Genomic DNA, 26264 nt, shown 5'->3' on the forward strand with positions numbered 1-26264 from the left:
CGTGCCAAATGTTCTAGTCTTGGTCTTTTTGCATCGAGATAATTAACCTTGCTGCAATTAGTTATGTCACCCTTTGTCTTCTAGCTTGCAAGATTGAATTAATTGTATTATGCTTGCCACCGTTTGACTGTGCAAGTTCCAGGTTGAATATTCAAACCAATGCTTCTTGTCTTCTTGCTTATGACATACAGCAAGTTCAAGTTTGAATTCTTGTTTAAACAATTAAGCTTGCTTCCATTGTTTTGTCTTCTTGTTTGTCAATCACGCCACCACTTCAAGAAACAAAGCAAAGCTTAATTAATCTTTCTTTTGCTTCTGAGCATCTGGACCTTGTCCAGTCCCTTTTGTATTTCTTTAATATAAACTCTTTTGCAGGTTTCCATTATTTCACCACCGCCAAGCTTTGTCATGCAATTTTGTTTGAAACGTGGTCGTAATGGATGAGACTTTGAGAGACAGACTTTTGTTCGTCTCATTTTCTATTTGCTGACTATAGCTTCGACATTGGCTTCAAGGAATATTTGTGTGATGGTCATGACCATCCATGACTTTGGCTGTTCGTGAACAACCTCCGTTAAAGCGATAACAGCGTCATCTTTTGGGGGAATTTAGCATTGAAGCTGGGCTGTTCATGAACAACCAAATATTTCACTGCGCTAAGCTTGCATCACCATTTGGGAGGGATTTTCAGCATGAAACTCGGCTGTTCATGAACAACTGCCCTTGTTTCAATGCTTCAGGCCTCGGAGCATTTGGGAGCAGCAAGAACATCCTTTCGATGAGCTTAGGAGAACTCTAATAATTGTGGTCGTTCATGAACGACCTATTAGAGTTTTGGAGGGCCACAAGACATATGAGGATTACTTGGAGAAGGTTGTATCACAGGGAATGCAGACTTGTTTTTCCTGTCATTGACATAATCTGGGAAATTTTGTCTATGAAAAATTAACCATAATGTAGCCTTATACCTGCAGACTTTCTTCCTCTTTCTCTTGTAACTAAACGTAGCTTCACTGCGTAGTTGTACCTCCTTTTCCCCTTTCCGCTCTCTGTATTTCTGCTCTGTAACTTTTTCTCCTCTGTTGCCTGTATCTTTGTATTTCTCTCCCCCCTCTGTGTATTTCTTTTCACGTTGCCACCTCTATATAGCAGCAGTTGGATAAGTGTAGCTGGGTAGCTGATAACCCCTTCCAACTTTGTATTTGAATTTGAATGAAAAGTTTATCTCCAGCTGTTATCTTCACATTTGAATTGGTCAAGCACTTAACCAACACTTGAATAGTCAAAGCTAGCAGAACATGTATCCTTGACGTCAGTTGTACTTATCAAAACTCAAAGACCAAAATTTTAAATAGCAATTATCCTCATTTGCTGGATATTCAAACTTTAAGCTTATCAATCAGAGATGTATGAATGTATTTCTTTTTTTCTTGGTCTCGCAACAGCTTGTACAAGCGTATAATTGTGCACCAATATTTGATGTGATGGCCTCCCACCTTTCTGGTCTAAAAGACCATCGCCATATAATTTTTGGACTGCGATTTTTTTTGGTTTCAACAGGTTGCGAGTTGCGACGACCCTCTTAGATTTGGGCCCATGAACCGGAACCGGAATGAAAGTTCAAGTTCTTGTTCTCGATCTTGATCTAATTAAATTGGGTTTTTGTTAGCTATGAATTTGGGGAGTGAATGAATCTGTGGATGATAATCACGCTATTCAGCATCAGTTGCTGATGGTGGCTTTAGTGTTGAAAGAGAGAGTATGGAATAACAGGTCACCCGGTCAACATTTTCAACCGTTAGATTTCAGACTTGATATCCAACGGTCCATAATAAGCTGACGTGCCCAAGCATGGCAAGCTCGGAGCATGGAAGAATTTTCGGTCCGAAACCTAAAAAATCTTTGAACGGAGACGTCTAGTGCTTCCACGACAAACACATCGCCGTTTTGAAAGCTTTGCTCTCTCTGTTTGTGGTTTGCCGCCCTTCTCTGCCGTTTCGCGCCGCCATAGCCGAAGAGCCCATCTCTGTCTCTCTCTCTGGTCAGTACTTGTTAAATTATCGGCAATCTTCTCTGTTTATGCCTGAAACTGAAATTTCGATTCTTTCACGTATCCCAGCTGCTCAATTTTTCTTCCGCTCATTGATTTTGATACTTGGTCACTTTGTCTTAAATTTCCACATGGACTGTTAATATACATAGCTTGTCTAGATTCTTCATAGCTTACCCATGAAGGACAGTCCATACAAAATTGGTTCCAACTAATATGCTTAGAACCTTTGAAATTCAGGAATTGATTATTAGGTTAGTGACACAGTTCAAAGACTTGATCTTTTAAGAATTTACTAGTGTTGGAGTTGTTATAGTTCACCAAGATATCATTTTTCTAGTTGATCATTCTTACTTGTAAGAAACATTACACCTGTATAGCTGTATGTCATATTGTCACCTCAGTTTCGTTTTGATTTGGTTCCGCAGAAATTGAAGCATTGTTGTGTGAAAGATGAGTTTGATATTGCAGAATATCCCCTCGGCTTTTAAATCCAACAAGAGCAAAAGGGAGGTTCCCGATGAGCCTGCGTTTATGCAAGCGAATGATGAGAATGGAGATGGCAAAGAAATGAGTTTGGATGTTATGAGGGTGGACAAGAGAAAGAAACAGCGCAATGAAGTTGATGAGAAAGACGCGGTGGAGCAAGAGAAGGAAATGAAGAAGCTGGAGAGCTTTTTGTTTGGAAGCATTCATGCGCCAGTGGAGTTTGGGAAGGAGGATGAGGATGAAGCGGGAGATGCAGTGGATAACGGCTCTTCTTTGTTCTTTGTGGATCGTTCTGCAAATAATGTGCTTTCTGTTGATGAAGATGATGGAGAAGTATTGGAAGAGGAAACTAAGCAAAGGAAAGCTGTCTGGGAGGATGATGAAGAGGCAAAGGCCAACGTGAATATTGCCAGAGTTAACAGATTAAGGAAGCTGAGGAAGGAAGAGGATGAGAGTTTGATTTCTGGTTCTGAGTATGTTTCAAGATTGAGGGCTCAACATGTTAAGCTGAACCCAGGAACGGAGTGGGCTCAACTTGATTCAGAGCCAAGGAACAATATATATTCGGACGATGAATCATCAGATGATGAAGATAGGGCAGTAGTGGCCCGTGGCTACAAGGATGTTGGAGCTGTTGATGATCTCCTTCGAACAAATGAGGATCTTGTTGTGAAGAGCAGTTCAAAACTGTTGCCTGGGCTTCTTGAATATTCAATACTGACAGATGCTAACGCAGAGGAACCTTCTAATGGTCCTATAAATTCGGTGCAGTTTCATAGAAATGCTCAGTTGCTTCTGACTGCTGGATTGGATCGAAGGCTTAGGTTTTTCCAAATTGATGGAAAACGGAATGCTAAAATTGAAAGCATATTCATCGATGACTGTCCAATTCGGAAGGCAGCCTTCTTGCCTGATGGCTCTCAGGTTATTATAGCTGGAAGGAGGAAGTTCTTTTACAGCTTTGATTTAGTGAAGGCCAAAGTTGATAGAATAGGACCCCTTGTTGGTAGAGAGGAAAAAAGCTTGGAAGTTTTTGAGGTTTCCCCTGATTCTAGTACAATTGCCTTTGTGGGCAATGAAGGATATATCTTGTTGGTTTCCTCTAAAACAAAGGAATTGATTGGGACACTGAAGATGAATGGAACTGCTCGTTCTTTAGCTTTTTCTGAAGATGGGAAGCAATTATTGAGTTCTGGCGGAGATGGACAGATTTACCACTGGGATTTGAGAACAGGAGCTTGCTTCCATAAGGCTGTTGATGAAGGTTGTATAAATGGCACTGCTCTGTGTACATCTCCAAATGGAAAACTGTTTGCTGCTGGTTCAGACAGTGGGATTGTCAATATCTACAACAGAGAGGAGTTCTTAGGGGGCAAGAGAAAACCCATCAAGACAGTCGAAAATCTCACAACCAAAGTAGATTTTCTCAAGTTCAATACTGATTCTCAAATACTGGCTATTTGTTCGAGCATGAAGAAGAACAGCTTGAAGTTGGTGCATGTTCCATCATTGACTGTGTTCTCTAACTGGCCTCCGCAAAAGAAGACCCTGCACTATCCCCGGTGTTTGGACTTCAGTCCTGGTGGAGGTTTCATGGCCATGGGAAATGCTGCTGGAAAAGTGTTGCTGTACAAGTTGCATCACTACCATGATGCATAGGGTGAATGTTGTGAAAGGTTCCTTGGCAGATTCAGTCTTACTTTTCTTTGTATTGTTGTAGTCTTGGTCTTGGGGTTTTCCTTGTTTACAAGAAAACACCTGTAGTTTAGACCCAGAATGCTCTTTTTTTCTTTTCTTTTTTCATCCTTTTAATTAATGTTGCCCCAATTTTGAATTAATGTTTTCGATCTCCTCATCCCTTACTGGCAAGGAATCCACAGGTTTTATTTAATTTTCATGAGGGATACATTTGTGATCACTTTGCTTCCCTTTTAATTGGATGGATTATGTGTTATTGTTTTCAACCTCAAAATGACATAATCATCAGAACAGCAAAATGGATGAACATGGGACGTGCAATTGGAAGATATACTAGTCACAGATCGAGCTGGTCTACTGATGATCATCTTCCTATCACCGAAAAGACCCATGCATGATTTCGCTACTGCAGTCTCCAAATGGGGCACAGCTCGTTGCACATCTCCAAATGGAACAGTGTTTGCTGCTGGTTCAGAAAGTGTGATTGTCACCATCTACAATAGATAAGAGTTTTTAGGGTGCAAGAGAAGACTCATCAAGACAATCGAGAAAATGAATTAGATTTTCTCAAGTTCACCACTGTTTTTCAGATACTGGCTCTTTGTTCGAGCATGAAGAACAGCTTGAAGTTGGTACATGCATGTTCCATCGTTTACTGTGTTTTAAAGCTGGCCTCCGCAAAAGAAGACCCTGCATAATCCCCGGTGTTTGGATTTCATTCCCGGTGGAGGTTTCACGGAAAGTTGTTGCTGTACAAGTTGCATCACTACCATGATGCACAGAAGATACTGATTAACATGTATCAGATGGACATAATGAGCAAAATTTAAAAAATGGATGAACATGAACCCAAATTGCAATGATTTAAAGATTCTGAAACTAATACCGCATTCTCTTGAGAACGTTGATTCCATCATCCTCAGATTCGAGTCCTAGGTTTTCCATTCCAAGAACATGATCAAACAATTTCATTATAATCCTCTATGTCGCATGACACCTTTTCCGGACAAATTATTCAACAGCCAAGATGTCACTGTATCCCTTTCATCTTAACTTTTAAAGAGGCTTTTGCGACAAAAGTTCTTGGTAGAGAAATGAAAAGTATTGCATGAAAATATTGTTACAATTTTTGTGGGGGGTTAATGGCTGATCAGAGTAACATGGAAACATGATACAAAAAATAAAAAAAATTATAAGCATTTCTTTAAGTAACAAATTCTCTTATATAAGTGTATATATTGTAGAGAGAGAGATACGAAAAGAAAAGGAACAATGAAGAGAAAAATTATACTCGATCCACTAATGCAAAACTAAATTTCTGTTAAGGGAGCCAGATCACAGCTCATACTAAACCAAAAATTGCTCTACCACAGTATAGGAACACTTTCCAAGATGTTCAAGTTCATCGCTAGCCCAGAGGAAACATGCATCATCTATGTTCACCTGAGAACCTCAACAGCTGCTAACTGTGTCCGGCACCATCTGTTCAAAAAGGCTTTCATGTACAAATTTGGTGAGTGACAACCTGCCCAGTAATTTTTCACAAATCAGTCACAAAGAGCTATTTCTACCCATTATTAGTTATTACTATTAGCATAACAATATTATCTTCCTGCCTCAAAAACCAACATACTATAGTTATTAGGCACTCACAAGACTGTTCACATCTTGAAGCTGACCAAGATCAAACACCAGCGGCAGCTTTCACATCAGATGGCTTCTCCTGGAAAAGTTTGTGTTCATTAAATTACATAATAAGAGGGGTCCACAAACCACTCAAGTAGCAAACCTTTAGAAAGTGAACATAAAACATTCAAATTCAAAGCATCTAATACACATATTGAAAGGTTTGTACACTTCTTAAGCAGTTAAAGAGGTCAGGATATGTGCTGCCTACGAATAAGTCAGGAAACTTTATGAAACATGGTGAAATAACAGTTTTGTCATTAGAGTGGAAATACAATAATGCTCTATGTCCTCAACAAACCTGAGACGGAGGGTTTTTTCTGATCTTCCGAGTAGGAGTCCTCATTGTGACAAACTCTTCAGCGGCTGTCGGGTGAATACCTATCGTGGCATCTAAGTCTGCCTTTGTCAAGCCAGCTTTAACAGCAACTGCAAACCCCTGGAATTTAACAAATGCACTACCGCTTAGGCTGCAGAAATTAAATTTCTGATTTGACCGAAATAACAAATAAAGGACAATTGCATTAACCTGAACAATTTCGGGTGAATCTTCTCCGCACATGTGCAAACCCAGAAGTTTGTTTGTCTTTGCACACACTACAAGTTTCATGAAGACTCGATCTGGCAACCCTGAGAGAGTGGCCTTCATGGGCCTGAAGTTTGATGTGTAGATATCAACATCACCATATTGTTCTGTAGCCTACAAAAATAACTGCAATTTTAAGAGAAAAGGCCAATTTCCAGCAATTGTAGATATACAAAATAACTTTTGTCACCTGTTCTTCAGAAAGACCAACTTGCCCAATGGGTGGCTGGGAAAACACAGCAGAAGGAATCGCTCTATTCGAAATAAAGAAAATATTAGATATTAGAACTTATACACAGTGCACTTAATAATAAACCCTAATTCCTCTATACATATTGACACACAAAGGTTATTTTCACCTTACTATGTAAATTTCCTTAAAAAATTTTACAACGGTATTTCAGGTCAATTATTACTCCTTTGCTACATAATGCATAGCCCTTTTCAGGTCAATAATGTATTAGTAATTATGTACATAATGCTTAATCCGTTTCATGTATTCTACTAGCATAGATATTTATGGAGTACCTAGCTTAAAATTTAAAATCTGAGTAGCAACAAGGTAGTAAGTTACCTGTAATCAGGTTTTGTGGGCTCATTCAGAAAAAGTGTTTTTGCTAATGCGCCTCCTTCCATCAAAGCAACTGGAGTCAGATTCACTCGGTCTGTAACATCTCCCACAGCCCAAATTGAGGGAACCGATGTACGAGAGAATTCATCAACCTGAGAAAAAATAATGAATAAGACAATCTCAAAAAAAAAAAAAAAAAAAAAAAAGAAGCTCAGAACAAACCTCTGCATTTATTTCCCAATATTTGGTCATCTTTAACCGAAAGCATCTAACAATTGAAATAAATAAATTTATAACATAGTAAGGAACACTACCTCTATTGCTCCATTTTTGGCGATTTTCACCCCTACCTCCTCCAATCCTAAATTCTGCAATGAAGCAGAAGTTCAATTACTTACAACTATGATGATAGCCTTTAGATTGCAGTTGTAAAATTCGCATTAATTCAAAGATTATTATCATTGCAGACAGGCATCTTCAGTTTTGCCAGCATGCACTAGTATAGAGCCACATCAAGGCAGGAAAGTCCCAATCAAAGATTTAAAAGAACTTTTAATTTCAAGATGATTACAACCCTGCCTTGATGGGACACTCTTTGGCTTGTGGCAATGGACCTGAAGACAAGCGGCAATCTAAGAACAAAATAAAAAGTTCCAAGTTAAAACCTTTGTGTTAGGTCTACGCCCTGTTGCAAACATAACATGTGAGAACCCTCCAACTGTTCCTTTGTTAGTTTTCAGGGAAAATGAACCATCAGCTGATTTTAAGATAGCCTGTGGAGACTCCTCTGTATGGAACTCAATCCCTCTCACAGACATCTGTTCAGAAACAAAACCTCTAATCTGCAGGAATACAAAAGCACATATTAGACCACTAAAGAGAGACTTGTATCATGGTTATTAACCAATGAATGCTAGCCTGAAACATGGTTCCTCACCTCTTCATCAAAACCCCTCAAAACTTGCTTTTGGCGTATAAACACATGGACATCGCTCCTCAGACCATTGAAGATACCAGCAAACTCCAAGGCAATGTATCCACCACCAACTATTGCTATTTTCCCAGGTTTGTCAGGCAAATCAAGAGCAGCATCAGAATCTATTGCATACTCACTTCCAGGAATATCAGGGATAAACGGTCGCCCCCCAACCGAAATTAGTATATGTCTAGCAGAATACAACTTGCCATCTACATCAACCGTGTGCGGGTCCACTACCTAATCCACTCAACCAAAACACCACATTCAACATTCAAAACTCCCACACATTTGCATCCATCACATTACAAATAAAACAGTTTAGTTTTGGTTTTCGGCTACCTTTCCGCGGCCTTGGACCAAAGTGACATTAGCATTCTTGAGCACGTTCTTGTAAATACCAGTGAGGCGCTGCAGCTCAGCATTCTTGTTAGCCATCAAAGTGCTCCAGTCATGCTTCGGCTCAGTTTCGTACTTCCACCCATAGCCAATGCTGTCATCAAATTCATGTGTATATTTCGAAGCGTAAACCAGTAGCTTCTTGGGCACACATCCACGAAGCACACACCTTTAAACAAGAGACCACAATCAATAACAACATTTCACAAAGCTGAAAGTTCACAATCATTCAAAAAAAAAAAGCCAAGAAATTTAATTTCCAAATCAACTAGTAGGGTGGGTTCAAACGCTTACGTGCCACCGACGCCGCCGGTGGTGTCGGAGGAGATGGCGGCGAAGGGGAGCTCGCAGACGGCGACCTTGGCGCCGAAATTGGAGGCGAAGCGGGAGGCGCGGACGCCGCCGCTGCCGGCGCCGATGGTGAAGAGGTCGAAATCGTAGTGGCGGGAGGAGTCGGCGCCGTTGTCGTCGGACTGGGCGCGTGTGGAGGACGCGCGGCGGCGGGAGGCGGAGCGGAGGTGAGGGGAGGTTAGGGTTTGGGGAAGAGAGAGGAAAGATGGAAGCTTTTTGGGGAAGAGGAGGGTTTGGAGTGATGGGTAGGAAGAGATGGTGGTGGAGAGAGAGCAGCTCGCCATTTCTGTTTTTGAGCGAGTACCTCACCTTCTGCACCAAGTGTATGTGTATGTGTATAAAAGGTTTGACTTTTGGTGGGGTCCAATAGTCAACGGTGAGAGATTGAGTTCATTTCTCATTGTACCTCTTCAGACTTCAAATCAAAGTGAAGAAAAGAAAATTCTCCTCTCTCATCTTTTAGACAGGTGTTTGAGGGGTGATGGATGTGGTTATCAAGTTTGAATTTGATATTCTCTCACATTTTATTAGCATGGATGTTGAATGGCGTCTATCACCACTTACTTCTTCCCTCTTTGAATTCCTTGTAATTCCGAAAATTACTTTAGAAAAGACCTTCACATAATCAGAGGACATTATTTATTCTCATCAATTTACTGTCGCACTTACTTCTTGATCGGTTGCTTTTTTTTAATCAAAAGAGGTCAACCAATTTTATAATTCTGCAAGCAATACTAAAACCGACACACTCCTGAGGGGTCGATAAAAAGAGCTGTCGTTTAAGACATACAAAGCGCCTATTCTAAAATAAATAGAACCTCGCATTCCAGGGTAAACCCACCTTTTGAGAAACTTCACACACCATTATTCTAACAAAAACCCAGATGCTCAAAAGTAGTTGTTGCAACCGAACATCTAGTCTTTGCGACCAAAAACAACATTAAACAATATTTGGGTTAGAGGATGACAACCCATCCTCCATTCCCTTAACTGAGGAAACCCATAACCCAAAATTTAGGGTCCAAGCCACCCAACCCCCGTCCACAAGCCAAATCAAAGCCCAAATGGCTCAAGCAGAAATTGCTAAGGGCACCATGACCTTTTTCAGGTCACCAACGCAACCGCTTCGTGAACCACCGTTGTAGCCTCCAACGGCTCGAGTAACCTCATCAGCCAAAGTGTCGGCCTCCCTCTCCAGTTTATCCCCTAGAGATCGATCCAACACCAGCCTCTGCGAGAGGCCACGAAAACAGAAGGAGCCCTCCAAGTCCCAAGCCCTAGCTACCATCGCCACCCATCCCAGAGACGCGATCTCATAGCCACCACCAGAAACAAAGCTCTCCTTGTCTCCATATAGCCAGATCCGATCACCTCCCAGATCATGTTGTCCATCACTTTCAGCGAGTGGCAAACAGATCACTCACACCGCCACCAAGAATGACCATCTCCGCAAGGGGAACAGATAGACTAAAGCCTGAAAGCATGGAGTGTCGTCGGGGAAGCCCTCTTGCACCACCAAGATTTGGACTGTAGAGAAGGGCGAGCCCCTCTTTTTTGATCAAAGATACATCATCGCTGTCGAACGAGGGAGGAGGCCAGCTAGAAAACTCGAGAGAGAGAGAGAGAGAGGCATAGGGTTTTGCAAAGAGGTTTTCCGAAAGCTTTGCATATCTAATTGGTTGCTTATCTAACTTAATTTATCTGTTTTCTAGATGAAAATTATATACCGGATGTATATGAGGAAACCTGTTGAAAATTAAATACCTGATGTATCAAGAGTACAGAAGGAAAAAAAAAACATGAGAAATGAGAGTACAAATATTGAAATAATCGCCTATGTTTGTACTTAATTTTTGAAAAGTGCGTGACAAGTGCTTCATTTTAATGGAATACTGACAAAAATTAAACGGATGTACGAAGTTGATATGAAATTTAGAGCCCGAGTACTGCATTGATTGTTTCAATAGTCGTGTTCAAACTAACCGAAGTAAGAGAGTTCAAAGACTGATAATGAATTTAGCTTTAAGAAAAATTTGCCACTATTAAAGTGAGAATTTGAAATATTCACAAAAGAACAATTCTTAGATTCACCCCTAGGGTGAATGAGCATATTCACCCCCGTTGTCGATTAACATATTTTTACTTATGATTAATTTCAGTTTACCCCCTTGAGGTTTGGGGGTGTCATCATGTCACTCCCTCGACTCTCAATTTTGAATTTTTACCCCCCAAACTTTTCAATTTCAGTAAGTCACGTCCAATTTCTCAGATTCCGTCCAAATTGGACGTTAATTCTGATGATCTAACCCACTTTGAAGCCTTTTATGGTCATTTCAAGACAACAACAACAAAAAAAACTCATGTGTGTCCTTAAAAGGCTTCAAAGTGGGTTAGATCGTCAAAATTAACGTCCAATTTGGACGGAATCTGAGAAATTGGACATGACTTACTTAAATTGAAAAGTTTGGGGGGTAAAAATTCAAAATTGAGAGTAGAGAGGGTGACATGATGACACCTCCAAACCTCAGAGGGGTAAACTAAAATTAATCCAATGGTTTATATCTTAAATTATCATATAAAGATCATCTCTGTAAAAAATCAATCGAATCAGAAATCGTTTAATTATCTAATTGAATCAAACAAATTGATGGTTCTAACAACACTCACTACTATTATGATCAACCGTCCATGTATTTCATAGAAATAAATAACTAAAAGGTCTTCAATTTGATTGATTGTTTACAGAGCTAATCTTTATACTATATTATACAACATGAATGGTTAGATTAGAAAATTATAAAGTTATTATGCGTTAATCGCAAGAGATGGTGAATCTGCTCATTCACCGTAGGGATGAACCTAAGAATTGTTCTTCACAAAATGCTACACCATTTTTATATTTAATAAACAGACATGTTATTAGGATCTACATCCCAAGTCTACTACTAAGCATAGTTTACATTTCCTATTTTATTGATTGTCTAGCTCATTGGACTATTACTATTTATTTTACTCCGATATCTTACACATAAACATAATAAATGAAAATATTATATTTTTGTCAATGATAAGCAATAAGGAGACGTGTCAATGATATTATATTTTTATCAATGAGAGATTGAAAATATTATATTTTCATCAATCCTATTTGTGGCCTGTGTAATAATTATGTGGAAAATTTGGATCATATTTTTCGATCCTGCCCAAAAGTTTGGGATGTTTGGTCTATGGCTAATCTGAATCAGAGCCCTACTACCTTTAATTGTTTTGATGATTGGATTGTTTACATGTTTCAGAATGCACCAATGGATGCTTTGGAAAATTGTTTGCTTCTTTATTGGCAAATATGGAAAAACCGTAATGATGTTTTGTTCAAGGACTCGGGGTTCAGTCCGGCTTCTGTAGTGCATGCTTTAGCCTCCTTTTATGCTGCCTACATGACCCATAATCCCCGTTCTGCTACGACTTCCAATAGCTTAAGTGAAGTCATTAAATGGCACCGGCCGCCTGAAAACTTGGTCAAGCTCAACTTTGATGGGTCTGTTTCTTCTTCTAACCTGGCTGCTGCGGGCTTTGTTATTAGAAACTACTTTGATGACCCCATTGTAGCTGGTTCGAGGTCAATTGGATCTTCAACGGTTCCTTTGGCTGAATGTACAACTCTAAAGGATGGCCTGTTAGCTGCTAAGCAATTCAACCTGGGCCATATTTTAGTGGAGGGTGACTCGTCCCTAATCATCAACTGTGTCAACCTCCAGTGTGAAGATCCTTGGATGTTAAATTCTCTCCTCAAAGACATAGCTTCTATTGCTAATTCCTTCGCAAACATTGATTTGAGCGTTTTTCATTCCCCTATCGCGTACCAATCAACACGGTCATCAAATATGGGAAGTATTTACGTCCCGGTTTATTGTACCTCGGGGATTACGAGCTAGCTAAGAATCCTATCGTTCTAGGTCACCAAAAATCACTTGCACAAACAAATAAAAATAGAAAAAATGCTAAATAAGGCACCGAGCCTCATTCAAGCATGACTTTGCATCACACAAAGTCACATAGACGGCCTTGCACCAAGCAAGGCCTAGATAGGGCTGTGAAACACACAAAAGTGCTTGTAATGCTCACGCCCACATGGATTTACAAATGAATGGTAGTGGGAAAGTCACAATGTTTTTTGGATTTTCATAAATGATCAATAAACTAACTAACTACGACATAAAAATAAGATAGATAGAAGGATGGGATGCATCACATTAAGGGTCACCATGGAATTCAAGGTTCTCCACACAAATCTAAAATCATATGGAATGATGATGATTAATTCAAATGATGCTTCAAATGTTTTGTCAGATTTCCATTTAGCATTAACATTAAGAGGTCGAAAAGAAAGCTAAATTGATTGTCATAAAATAGTAGTCAAACTCTAAGCAAAAACAAGAAGAAGAAAGAATACTTAGATTTTGGCTACCCTATACTAGTCTCAAACCTTATGCCTTGTTAGGGCCATAAGTGCTCAAAACTAAATGCTTTATGTTTCGACAATCGATTGTAACACACTCTAGCAACCATCACCACAAATAATAAGGTCGAAAAGAGTACTTGAGATAACAATTACCCTACCCAACAATTCCGAATACTATTCCGACAATCAAGGGTAATAATACTCAAAATTGGGTGATTGGAGAACCACAATCTAAGAAATCCAAATGGAAATAGACATATGCAATGGGCAAATTCCACCATAATCTAAATTGAAATATAAATTCCCCAATTTAATATTCCAATTCCAACACACCAAACATAGATTAAGGAGGGGAAAACCTAAACCATACATCTAGAGTGAAGAAATTAAAGCAAGAGTACACAAATCATATGAATATACATCAATTTTATTAATTCCTCAAAAAAACCATACAAAACTAAACTTGGGTTTCAAAACCCTAAAACCATGAGAGGTCACACACAAGTATATATCAATACACATCAAACAACACCATAAGCAAGAAATAAGAGAGAGAAAGAAGAGGGAAAGAGAGGAGAAATCCATGAAATTTAAGGCAAAGCTTGTCACTAGCTATTGCCATAACTTCATGGCTTCTCTTACTACCCTTATAAAGCCATGGTGTAGAGATGGTGGCCTAGATACCGGAAATGTGTGTGCCTCCTCCTTGTGCAAGCTTACATGTGAAGAATGGGGGATGAAGAAGAGAAGAAGAGGTGAGAAGGGAGATAATTCCCAAATTAGGCCAAAAGGCCTAGGGTGTAGAAAAATGGGTCTTAAGCTTGTGCAATGTGTGTGCAAAGGTGTTTAAATACCCCATTGGGTTCAAGGGTCAAGATTAGACTTGTACCCTAGATCCAATGGCTCAAAAACAAGTAGAAAAAGGGTAAAATAAAAAGACTAAAACAACCTAATAAAAAAGTAGAGAATTAGAAGTTTAGAAAACATTTTAGAAAATATAAAGAAAACCGGAGGGAAAAGTGTAAGTGCGTGTGTGCCTAATGTGAACACAAATAAATATCTTCATCCATATGTGTGATGTGTGTGAGGTGTGGTCCACTATTTATTATTGTCATTACATCAATTTTGAATTTGAAATTTAACTACAAAGATGTAATACAAATGAGCTTGGGTCTTCACTTGTGTGCTTCTTTGGTCTTGGGTCTTGAACTTCTTGCTATTGGACCAAGTTGTTGGTTGACCCGATGGTCAACCAGTTGACTTTTCGTCCTTTAGCTGGAGTTGACTTTTTGCTCAAATTCGCTCTTTGTTTCATCTTTTCCCTCTCTTGACCATAATTTCCTACAAATGAAGAAAACAAAGTAATACTCCGAAATAATGCTTGAGTATTCATTAATTTCAAGGTAATTAGAGCTAGAAACACAAGTAAATTGCGTGTAAATCAAGCATCTCCTTCTCTCATGTTTTTCGGGAAGCGAACTTCTTAGCTGATGCTGTTACGTCTACGGGATCAAGCTCGTCTCCTAGAGTTTGGGTGCAGTGTCTCCCTGTTTTGGCAGTCCCTGCCCTTTACTGGGACAAGTTTAGCTTTGGTTGCCCAATGGGCTTTTCTTTGTCATTTTCTTCTTTCTCCTCAAAAAAAAAAAAAATATATATATATATATATATATATATTTCTATATTTTTCGACAATAAGCAATAAGCAACATGTGAAGTAGCTAGATACCATCTTGAGTTTACTACCAAGCACTGTCCAGATGTACATTATCTTTTTTTTTCTTTCTTGATTTTCAAGCTCGTAGGATTGCTACTATTTAATTTACTCCGATATCTTACACAAATGAAAATCATAAATGGAAATCTATTTTACTCAACAGTAAGCAGCATTTGAAGCCCTATATTATTCTAACATATCAATACCAACAATGAGCTAGAGGTTTATTTTATGGTAACGAATCATGCTAATTCAATCAGGACCTTCTAATCTAAAAGAAAGAAAAGGAAGAGAGCATGACTTTTATGATCACATTATCTGTTTCAACTTTTGTTCATATTTTTCGTGTTTCCTAATTAGCTAACTTAATCACACATCACAAGATTGTTACAATCTTATATTTTCACAAACTTTCAGCCCAAAAGTTGAGTAAGAGTATAAGAGGTTTGTGTTTGGATCCAAAATGAGCATTTTGGCCTGACAATGCGTGTTTAATGCGTGTTTTGGAGAAATTGAGCCAAAGTCAGTGGCTCAAGCTATATATTGTCGACAAGTTTGAAATATATTATTTAGAGGCTAAATAAAGCCTACTATGGAAGATTATGCGAGCTGCAAGAAAAGAAAATGATGGAAACATGGAAATGAAAAATCAACTTTAGCACATTTTCCTACTTCGGCTAGGAGAAACCGAGCTAAACAAGGAAGAAGGGGCGGCAGACTAACTAAATGAAATCCAAATGAGCTAAAACTTTTCAGATTAATTCTAAACATCCCAAGGATAATTTCTTATGAAGAGTTCCAGAGCTAGTTATGAGTGGAAAGCCTTCAAACAATCAGTCCAATTTTCTGCATAAGCAAAACTGGAACTGTAAGGAGGCCAGCAGCATTTTCGGCCCAACCACATGGAATAAAGCTCTGAAAATTTGCCACAATGATCTACACTCATTCTGGATCATTTGATATGAAGAAGTGGAAGACCCATTTTGAGTTTTTGGTGGAGATATAGCTGCAGCAAAATTGGAGCAGTAAGTGCTTAAACCTAACATTCCATTAGTGTTTAAGTGCTTAAACCTAACATTCCATTAGTGTTTTAAGTGCTTAAACCTAACACTCCATTAGTGTTTTAAGTGCTCAAACCTAACCTATCATGATTTGTTTAAGGCCAACCATTATGGCTTGGTAGCCTATATATAGAAGCTACAACAAGTAACAAAGAACAATAAATACAATTCAACAATAATCTCTAAGATTATGCAAGCCTCTCTAGAGCAACCCCTCTCTAAGAGCAACTCCTCTCATTCTCTTACCGGTGATCACACTCCAGTCCTAGTCTTCTCAAGAGCCGACTGTCAGTGCCACCAAACCCTCTGTCAAAGTGCTTCGGTCCTAGTCTCCTCTGGAGCCGACTAGTACCGCGACCACAACGGTTACGGAACCAGCCAAGTAAGGGTAACGGCCTCGCAAACCAGCTAAGCTAAAGTCACGTTTTGGCAAAGTTCTCTCTGCTTCCCGGTAATTTCGCTCTGCTCGACCTACAACGTTGAGTATCGACTTGGTGATACAAGATAAAGTCCTCACCACGAGGCACAGAAGACCCCCACGACGAGGTTGGTGCTCTCCTCGTCTACAGTCGCTTAAAAGAAGTCAGGTCAAGGGACACCCCTGAAGACCGCACCTAAACGGTGCTGGCACGCCCACGCAAGAAAGAAACTGTTGACCAGCTCAAGAAAAACTGGAGCCAAACAGTTTGGAAAGTAATCCGCAAACGAGTACGAAGAGCGCTTTGCCCTCCAAAATACCGAGTTTTTTTTTTTTTTCACAAAATCAAAATAGATCGATTAAAAAGTATCGCATTTTTTTACTGTTATTAAGAAACAAGTGAGTGAAGAATGTAAATTATCAATTCTTGGACCTCTAAAAATTAAATGCATAATGCATTTACGAATTACGAGTACTTCATTTGCCCAGGCCTTAGTGAACTATAAGGTTTGAGTATAATTTCCCATAGATTGAACTGTACGATTCAATTTGTACACGTACTTATTTGAATTGCTCACTAACTGAGCTAACAATATTTTATCGCTGTTAAATATATATATATATATATATATATATATATATATATATATATATATGATGATGACGATGATGACATTCGATCATGCTGATGGATCGTTTTTAAGCTTTGATTTCTTGCAGCTTTCAATTATTCCTTTGTATTGACGGAAAAGTATAATTTCTTTGACCTCATATATGAAGATTTGAGGCAGCTAATTAAACATCATATATAACGTTACGTACAATACAAGCCAGCTAGGAATCCTCTAGCTAGTCAATGGTACTTGGCAGGGTTGTTTGTTTTATTTAGATGTTAAAGCAATGATCAAAGCCAATAATATTGTCAAATGGAATATCTTGCTTGCTGCTTCTAGATTAATTCATCACTTTCAGATTAGATTAATTCTTACATGCCATTAATCAGTCCGTGCTCAATTGCACGATTTGTTTTGTGACTTCTATTAATCTATGTGGAACTTTTCAACTGATGGAAAAGTAGGGCTTTATTTTTACCTCATCTTCAAAGACCCACTTCGAACTCGATCTACCTGATTTTCTGCGGTGCTCAAAGTTTATTTGCATCGTAGTTCGTGTATGTACTATCTTACTCTATGATGTAGAATGGTTGGCGAGAAGAATCGAAAAACAGCTCGATCATTCCAAAGGAAAACTCGGTTTGCTGGAAATTTGGCACTTGGTGTCCGAATCGTGATTGCTATCCCTTTCCGGAAATGGACCAACGCTAGGAACAAAACTCCAAAGCCACGATGTGTGGGCTTTTTCGGGCTTTCGGGGTCGTTTAAGGCTTCAAAACTGCAATGTACTATTTTTCAGAATTTTCAGTTTTCTAGTTTGTTTTGGATTTGTTTTGTTTTTACCCGTGGGCTTTAGGGTTTCATTGTTAGTCGCCCTAGAGTTTCTTTTTATTCTTAAACGGTTGCAGAACCTATCTTTTATCCAAAGGCGGAACTACATGGGGGCGAGAGATGGCCCCAGCCCCACCAAACTTCTGAAAATGTAGACGTGTGGCATTTGTAATTGGTTGTGGATTTAATGAGATTGAGACCATAATCATCATGATTGGCCCCCTCAATTACTCAGCTGTGCATGAACTGATGAAAGCAATAAGAAATAATAATATATTTCACACTTGTATAGTTGTATAGTATAATTTATTTATCTAATCTATTAATAAATGCTTGTGAAAAAAATAAAAAGAAGACCTAAATGAATACTGTAAAAAAAAATATTAATACGTAACTTTAAATATTAAAGCTTGATTTATAATTGATAAATATATCATACTTTAAATTAATTTTTATGACAGATTTTTTTGTCAAAAATAATTCATCATTTTTTAGCCCCCCCCCAAATATAACTTTCTAGTTCCGCCACTGCTTTTATCATATTATCAATCAAATTGAGAGTTTTCTCATTTATCTCTAGTGGACTCCATAATTTTTGTTTTAGATTTATTGTTTCTAAACTTAGGGTTACTTTCCGACTGCGTCACTCTAGGCCCTCACCCCCCCCTCCCTCTCTGCCTCTCTATCTCCGGAGAGTTTAATTCCATGCATATTAGGAGTAGTAAATAGGTGAAAGAAAGCGTACGTGAGTAGGTAGAAGCCTAGAGACATAAAAGAAAGGGTACGTAGAAGCTGGAGACATATATAACTCGATCGCCCTCGATAAACAATACAATAAATAAGATACACTTATACAGTAGACTCTCCATAGTTTAATACTCGATAAATTAATAATCTTGATTAAATGATAATTTTGGTCGGTCCCGATTTGGGAAAAACGTGTTAAATTAATAATGGCTAAATTTACAAGATAATATTCTTAATAAAAATCATATACATCCCTTGTAATATATAAATGAATAATTCCTTGATACATAGTATTTATTATTCAACTATGAGATCTTCATAAAGAATGACTCAATCGTTGTTTGTTTTTTTGAAACTGATGTCACCTTAAATCTCATCTCTGATTTTTCTTTACATGGTAAAAAGTTCTGGTGTGGTTTTCTTATGTTGCAACAAAAACTTATTCAGTGTCATCAGTCATCGCTGCTCTGAGAGCTTTCTTTCGCGAAACAGGCTCCATAGTAGAACTATCATCTTAAACTTCATCATCATTTCCCAAAACACTCTCAATTATATGCTCATCAGTCAGCATAGCACATTGAAAATATAACAATATTTAAGAAAATAAAAATACTTTGATAAATTAATAAATTATTTACAGAAAAAGAAAGGGTACATAAGTAGGTAGGTGATGGAGAATAATTTATTTACAGAAAAAGAAAGGGTACATAAGTAGGGAAAAGAAACGGTACGTAAATAGGTGAAAAAAAGGGACGTAAATAGGTAAAAAAAAGGGTAACAATACTTAAGAAAAAAGAAGAAATACTTTGCTAAATTAATAAATTATTTACCCTTCCAAAAATTAAACTGCCTTTGAACAAAAAAGAAGAAATTACAGAACCTGATAATGAGAGGTACCATAATCGTAATCGTAATGGTGGTGATGATAGTCCAAGAGCTTTGTGTATATTAGTGTAGCTGATGCGTTTGTTCATTGTGCTTTCGAGGTCGGTGTAGCCGAGAAGAATTGCTCCACCAATTGACCGGAGTAATTGCCGGTCCCCATGCTCTTCCACTTTTGCAACACTGAAGATGATTCCTGCGGATTTACGGTAAGATTGAAACATATGCACATACATAATGTAAAAAAGTAAAAACTTCTAGCATTCAATCCCTTTCTATCTTTTCGATATTGAGATTTCGGTTAGATACAATTAAGTCTAAGAACCACATATGTAGAAAATGATGCATACCTGATCAGCAAGAAAACAGCATGTTAAGTATTCTGGTGCTCAACTTCTCAGTTGCGCAGCTACAAGTAGACAATTTCCATAACCTGTGATTTATCTGTTAATTATTATGAACACAACCATAGAGTCTCTCCTCCTCACACAATCTATATATGTAATATTAATTTAGTATGGTGTGTGGAATTATTGATCAGCGCAAGTGATCTAAAAGAGGTAGCCTCACCGGCCCCAGTGTTGAGCCCTAGTTCCATATATTACTTGGGGAGAGATGAAAATATATTTGATACAGTACGTACAGTCCCAAAACCGGCCAATACCTCTTGGCTCTTGCAGATTATTTGCTACTCCAAAGTAGTTGTTGTTCCTTAGAGTGAGACAGAGGCATAGACGTGAGTTCACCGTCGTCACTTCTTCCTCTCTCTCGCTCGGTGGTTTTGAAACCAGTAGAAAAGACATTTTGCCTTCGACCTTTCCAAAGTGTCAAAGCCGCACATGCAGTCACTCCCTGGATTTGTTGTGCTGTCAGTGTCTTTAATCCATGTCCATATAGCTCTTCCAGGACCCGTAGCTGCTCTAGGGTTGGATTCCATCGGGAAGAGGCTGGTTGGTGATCAATATAGCAGTAATCACCGCCATTTCTGCCATACTCAGACCACGCCACACCAACTACGTACTGTAAGAATATATATATACCGATTGTTTTTACTATAACTTATTCAAAATAATTATAACACTATATCAAAGCCATCTCAAATTTTTTGGAAGCTCCGTGCGAAAACTTAAAATGTAGTCCACTAAGTTTTAGTCTTATATAAAAATATTAGGAAGACAAAATCATTGAAAATTCATCAAATTCATAGCTCAAACTTATACTTGAAAAATACCAAATATTCAATTTAAATATGAAGTTTTCAGCGACAAAAAAATTACAAAAGATCTCACATAAAACCCTCAACAACTTCATTGCCATTCCCATTCTCTCCAGTATCATCAACCAATTCCTCCCTATCAGTGTACTCTTCATTGACTAAATGTTCACCCAAACTTGGTTCTCTGGTAATAAACCTATCAAGACTTCCCCTTAAAGATTTAACCAACTCAACAAATTTTTTTTTTTTTTTAAGCGTTTTGCATATCCAGATAAGCATTTTATTTCAAGAGGCATGCTTCTAAATATTAACACAACATTCCCAGACAATTCAAGCAAATTAATGAATGAGAGAACCTCAATTCCCAGAAAATTGCTAGAGCTTTGCAATTTGAAAAACAAATCAAACCATTAAGAAGATTATACAAATTGAACTATTAAATAATAATTGAAAAAAATACTAAAGAAAACATTTATTCATTTGTGGTCCACAAATCTATGAATCATACCAGAGTCATGACTAGGTCTAGGGATTATTGATGAGACTATGAGATTCATTTTGCTTCTAATTAGTCTCTAATTGAATAATGAAGACTTGAAGTGAGAGTCTAAGAGAGAACTTGGTCTACTCTAATTTGAGATTTTTTTAGAGCAATCAGAGAATGAAAAATGATAAAAGAAATAGATGGGAAGAAACAAAGATGTCCCTGAGGGGAAATTATAACATGGGGGAAATTCAGGGGAGAGAGAGAAAGAGAGAGTGAACGTAGAAAAAAAATATGGCCATTTCAAATTTAATTTTTTATATTTATTATATGAGAAGTTTTAAATACACACCCCTAATTACTTAATACACACTCCATACTTAATACACCACCCATTTAATTTGTCATTCTAATATTTTACTAAATACACAACCCAAAGTACCTAAAATATCCTTAATCTAAAAAATCATGAAATATCCTACTTTTTTACTATAATTTCTGCTTTTATATTTAATACATGTGGTTGAGATGCATTTGTCCATCACAGTCCCTTAAAACTGTCCCTTAGGTGAGCAAATCTGTACTATTTAATACGATTAGTATATTCTATTATATTGATGTTTTGTAAATGACAATATTGATTACTTGTGTTTGTTATTGAGAAATCCATAAAGATTTATTATTGTTCCCTTTAAATAGATGCATATAAATTGGTTTTGTGTTATTTGAGCTCACATCCACCAAACACCATGTTAATCAAGAATAAAATTATGAGTTGAACATTCAACCAAAACTATATTAGTAGTTTCTCACTTTCTCCACAGTAGTGGAACTATAAATTTGTCATTAGAGGGATCAAACAAATTAACAGTTACAAAGTTTTTTCACATGTGATGTTTTATATTAGAAAATAAAAGGTCTGCTCACCTAAGGGACAGTTTTAAAGGGACTGTGAGGGACAAATGAATCTGATGGCTGAAAATAAATGTACCATTTTAAGTTGTTATAATTTCTGCTTTTATATTTAACACATGTGGTTGAGATGCATTTGTCTCTCATAGTCCCTTAAAATTGTCCATTAGGTGAGCAAATCTGTAGAAAATAAATTGATTAATCATAACTCTTAGAACAAAAAAGGAAATTAACTAAAAAATGGGAGTAAAGTGATATGTTTTAAAAATATTTAATGCCATTGATTTTGAAATTCTAAATATTATGGTTTCTAACCTCATTTAATTACAATTTATTTAAAGAAAAATTAAATTAGATAGTTTCTAACTTTATTCTTGTATTAAATTGGGAGGTCATGTATAGAAATTTTTTGTGTTTATCTAACTATTTATACATAAATATTTAAATAGAATAATATAAGAAAAATATGACTATTTTTTTTCTTCTAGATTGCATAGATGTCTGTTTTTGTCATTTAACCTACCTACAAAATCTAATTTGAAATATAAAATAATAGAGATCTGTATTTAAAATTTCTCTTATTATATAAACATAAAGCCTTAAGGAAAAAATAAATAAATTTGGGGCTCTGTGCTGTCGCACTTCTTTCACAGCATGAGAGCCTGCACTATATTTATAAGCCCGCTGCAGAAGTAGCATTCACTCCAAAGCTTAGCTCTACTTCCAACATGACCCAAAATTATGTGTTATCATTCGAACACCATCATCAGGGCACGTACATGTACAGTGTGCTAATAAAAATTCTTAAGTTTTAAATTTGAAGAAGTTGACATGATATGTATACGTACATAAATATATATAGTGTTGTAATTATTCTAAGTAAATTATAGTAAAAACAATTAGTGTCTATTCATACAGGGGTTGGTCGGGTGTCGTCTGAGCAAGGCAGAATTGGTGGTGATTATTGCTATATTGATCACCAACCCGCCTCTGCAGTTCAGCCGCCAAGTTCCCGATGGAATCCAACCCTAGAACAGCTACGGGTCCTGGAAGAGCTATATGGACATGGATTAAAAACACCGACGGCACAACAAATCCGGCGAGTTACTGCGCGGCTCTCGACTCTTTGGAAGGATTGAAGACAGAATGTCATATACTGGTTTCAGAACGCACCACCGAGCTAGAGAGATGAAGAAGAGACGACGTGAACTCATGTCCATGCGTCAGTCTCACTCTGTATCTGATTGAAAAGTAAGGAATCGCTCTCCATATGTATAGCTTGCTTACATCGATCTTTTAGGTTGCCACATTTAAGGATGAGCTTTCAATGCCTCCAACCCTCAGACAGAGCCTCCAACGCTCAAAAAGCTGCATTTACTACTCAACAAAACCTGTTGCACGAAATAACTCCCGAGGCTTTTTCTATATATTATTTTTTGTACGTTGTAGACATACATGGACATTTGGCTCTATCGATTCATCAATGCGCACAATATTTTGATTAATTTTGCAATCAAAACAAGTTTAGATATCACTTCTTTGATTAATAGAACAAGAACATTTCGAAGAAGTGATATATATGTTGGCTTTTGACCAGCGGCGGGGTGTATTTGGAGAGATTATTCAGAGAATAATTTCCATGTTAATTAATTAAACTTATTTATGTCGCCCCGCCCAACAGAGATGAGCGTGGTTAAGTGGTTTGATTTTGAAAGCTATTGGAAGGAATTACGCTATTGATGGCAGTGTACGTAGATCTGGGTGAGATTGGAAAATGGAAGGCTTTCAAAATTTTTAGCTGATCGAGATGATATCTTGCGGGCTGCAGTACTGATGGGATGAATCTTCTATGGTTGCTCTGGTAGAGAGAGAGAGAGACATCAGCCGAAAGTTAAGATGCATCTTGGTGGACTATCAAAGAAACTGAGTTTCAGCCAGCCAGTACTGGCAAAAATCACACAATCTGTAACAATAAGGCAGCTGCATGCTGTACCAATAACACTAGTCTCACAGCAAGATAATCACCACATGCAGTAGCATCAGCCCAGCAATGAGGATGCTGATCCTAGGCAATCCTTACTCAAAGGAACTATCTGAAATTCTTCCCCACAAGAGCAGACAACTTAATTGGCCACTGAATCAATAGTACAAGAAATTAACCAGTTGTTGGTATTTGTCAGCTCCGGACTGCACACTTCAATTGTACATTAGAGATGCATCAGATAGCACGTGATCTATGGTCTAGTCTAGTAGTAGCTAAGTCAGAATCTTTTGGTGGCCGCTCTCCTAGCTAGGGTTTGGTCCGAGCAGCAATCAAAATTAAAGCTAGGTATGCTTCTTTCCTCTTTTTATGCAAAATCCAAATTTATAAATGGCAAAATTCGACCCCATATATATATTTTGAACCAAACATCAATTTCATTAATACTCAAGCCAGAATGACACGGATACATACATTCCCTTGCCATATCAAGGACAAGTTTAGGACGTGGTATGTTAACACCACTCATTAGACAACTAGTGCTCACTTATTCAAAAATGAGCCTAAGAACTATGAAAACTAGTGCATAGTAATTAGGCAAAGTCTAGAAAGAAAATAACAAAAATTAAATTTGCTCCTTGCCCTTAACAGTTGGGCGAGGAGGTTTGGAAAGATAAGTAAAACAAGTCTCTTGCTCCCTAGAGAAAATTCTCTTGGATCCCAAATACGAAAACCCATAGAGGTAGGGCTCATTTGTTTGGTCCATATAGTACAGCACACACTAAAAACTGTTATGGACACCCAAAACCCTTTTGACTGCAGCACACAAGTTTGCAATGCATTTGATCTCGGCACCCAACCAACCGCCTTCTGCCTCCGCGCTAAGGATAGTACAACCTCGTGCCGCAGCACCATGGAGAACCCCTTCTGTCGCCGTACCCTGGAGAGGTTTGTGGATCTGCCATGGTGTGCGTACCTTCTCTCATGCAGATTGGATTGTAGTAGCATTAGAACAAGCCCGGAGCACTCAGGGCCCTGCCTTCATAGGTGATCGGTGCAGAGAGATTCCAGCCACGATCGTATATAGCTTCATGGTACTACTATTGCAGACAGGATTGCACCTCCCATCGCCACTAATCTCTAGGCCCATCGCCGCCGTTCTCTGAGTCATGATCAAACAAACTGCATTCGTCTGACCCAACCAGTTCGACCCAAATCTTGCCGAAAAATTCAGTTCCTCACCGGCCTTGACCCCCTCATTAGCCTTGAGTTGCTTCTGGCCTGGTCGAATCCCAACCAGATCTTCTCCTAATAGCCAATTCGAGAGACCAGCCTCGATCATCCCACTCTCAAAAGTCAAAACCAAGTTTACTTCGGTGAATCTCCATAGAGAGACAAATCGAATGAAAATTCATCACATAAAGACGACGTTGGATTGCCGCAAAAAGACAGCGAGAGGCAGAGAAAGGTCTGCTTGGTGTTGGTGACGTACACCATTAACAGAGTTCCCAGCCATGACGGCTAGAGTTTACCAAAGATGAGAGTCATCCTTTTACATATATATATATATATATATATTATTTCTTATGTGGCTGTCCACGTTATTAGTTAGAGACTACATGTAATATCACAATAGTTTAAATACTTATCATGTAAACCCTACCTCTATATAAGGGAGGCCTCTAAGACTGAATAATACACTTCTCTATTTTCCCCTCATCTCTCTTTATACATTCCTTACTCTCTACAACGTAAGTCAATATTTTATAACAATATATATATATATATATATATATATTAATTGCATAGTAATATATTTTGTGAAAAAAAAAATTAGTCTCGTTCGATGTCAATTAAGAGTTTAAGACAATTACCCTCTCACTAGAACAATAAATATACATAATATTCCGAATTTAGAATTTTTTTACTTTGCTAAATTTAGAATCGACATAAAAATATTCTACTCTAAAGCTTGTCATGATCATGAGATGTTAGGTTTAGGGTTGTGCTCTTGGGTTAGGGTTGTGCTCTTGGGGTTGGAGTATTAGGCGGGATATTCAAATTTTTAATCATTCAAAATTAAATGTTTTTCATATAACAAGGTCATATTACACCCAAAAAAAAAAAGTCTAAGAA

General features: G+C 37.9%; 3 protein-coding genes across 7 annotated transcripts; 2 read left to right on the top strand and 1 right to left on the bottom strand.

The window, feature by feature from the left end:
- Window positions 1-1405: 1405 nt before the first annotated feature.
- LOC112173103 (U3 small nucleolar RNA-associated protein 18 homolog) lies at window positions 1406-4457 on the top strand. Of its 3 annotated transcripts, none has more exons than XM_024310656.2 (2): window positions 1406-2041; window positions 2522-4457. In XM_024310656.2, exon 2 carries the CDS (start codon window positions 2585-2587, stop codon window positions 4196-4198), a length of 1614 nt encoding a protein of 537 aa, XP_024166424.1. In that variant the 5' UTR covers window positions 1406-2041; window positions 2522-2584; the 3' UTR covers window positions 4199-4457. The 3 variants fall into 3 exon arrangements, with proteins under 3 accessions (XP_024166424.1, XP_024166421.1, XP_040363647.1); XM_024310653.2 differs by having other exon boundaries at window positions 1407-2041; window positions 2479-4457; XM_040507713.1 differs by lacking the exon at window positions 1406-2041 and adding an exon at window positions 2061-2304 and having other exon boundaries at window positions 2479-4457.
- Window positions 4458-5341: 884 nt separating this feature from the next.
- LOC112173104 (glutathione reductase, chloroplastic) lies at window positions 5342-9136 on the bottom strand. 3 transcript variants are annotated; one of them, XM_024310658.2, is made up of 11 exons: window positions 8750-9136; window positions 8399-8624; window positions 8018-8296; window positions 7746-7922; window positions 7395-7448; window positions 7084-7232; window positions 6700-6763; window positions 6453-6623; window positions 6225-6362; window positions 5905-5960; window positions 5342-5762 (listed from the first exon to the last, which is right to left on the bottom strand). In XM_024310658.2, exons 1-10 carry the CDS (start codon window positions 9088-9090, stop codon window positions 5922-5924), a joined length of 1638 nt encoding a protein of 545 aa, XP_024166426.1. In that variant the 5' UTR covers window positions 9091-9136; the 3' UTR covers window positions 5342-5762; window positions 5905-5921. The 3 variants fall into 3 exon arrangements, 2 of the variants coding, with proteins under 2 accessions (XP_024166426.1, XP_024166425.1); XM_024310657.2 differs by having other exon boundaries at window positions 5891-5960; window positions 8750-9135; XR_005801140.1 differs by lacking the exons at window positions 5342-5762; window positions 5905-5960 and having other exon boundaries at window positions 6246-6362; window positions 6453-6616.
- Window positions 9137-12111: 2975 nt separating this feature from the next.
- Window positions 12112-12741, top strand: LOC112171545. Its single transcript, XM_024308711.1, has one exon. The coding sequence runs from the start codon at window positions 12112-12114 to the stop codon at window positions 12739-12741; it is 630 nt and encodes a 209-aa protein (XP_024164479.1).
- Window positions 12742-26264: the final 13523 nt, after the last annotated feature.

The sequence above is a fragment of the Rosa chinensis genome, chromosome 6, assembly GCF_002994745.2.
Source record: "Rosa chinensis cultivar Old Blush chromosome 6, RchiOBHm-V2, whole genome shotgun sequence".
Lineage (NCBI taxonomy): Eukaryota > Viridiplantae > Streptophyta > Magnoliopsida > Rosales > Rosaceae > Rosa > Rosa chinensis.

What these genes read in the sequence shown, in the direction of transcription:
- LOC112173103 (XM_024310653.2), top strand. Translation starts at nt 2,504, where the DNA reads ATGAGTTTGATATTGCAGAATATCCCCTCGGCTTTTAAATCCAACAAG.
- LOC112173104 (XM_024310658.2), bottom strand. Translation starts at nt 9,090, where the DNA reads ATGGCGAGCTGCTCTCTCTCCACCACCATCTCTTCCTACCCATCACTC. An exon ending in ACCGGCGGCGTCGGTGGCAC is followed by an intron (nt 8,625 to 8,749) that starts GTAAGCGTTTGA and finishes TCTTGTTTAAAG; the next exon opens with GTGTGTGCTTCGTGGATGTG. An exon ending in TGGTCCAAGGCCGCGGAAAG is followed by an intron (nt 8,297 to 8,398) that starts GTAGCCGAAAAC and finishes TGAGTGGATTAG; the next exon opens with GTAGTGGACCCGCACACGGT.
- LOC112171545 (XM_024308711.1), top strand. Translation starts at nt 12,112, where the DNA reads ATGGATGCTTTGGAAAATTGTTTGCTTCTTTATTGGCAAATATGGAAA.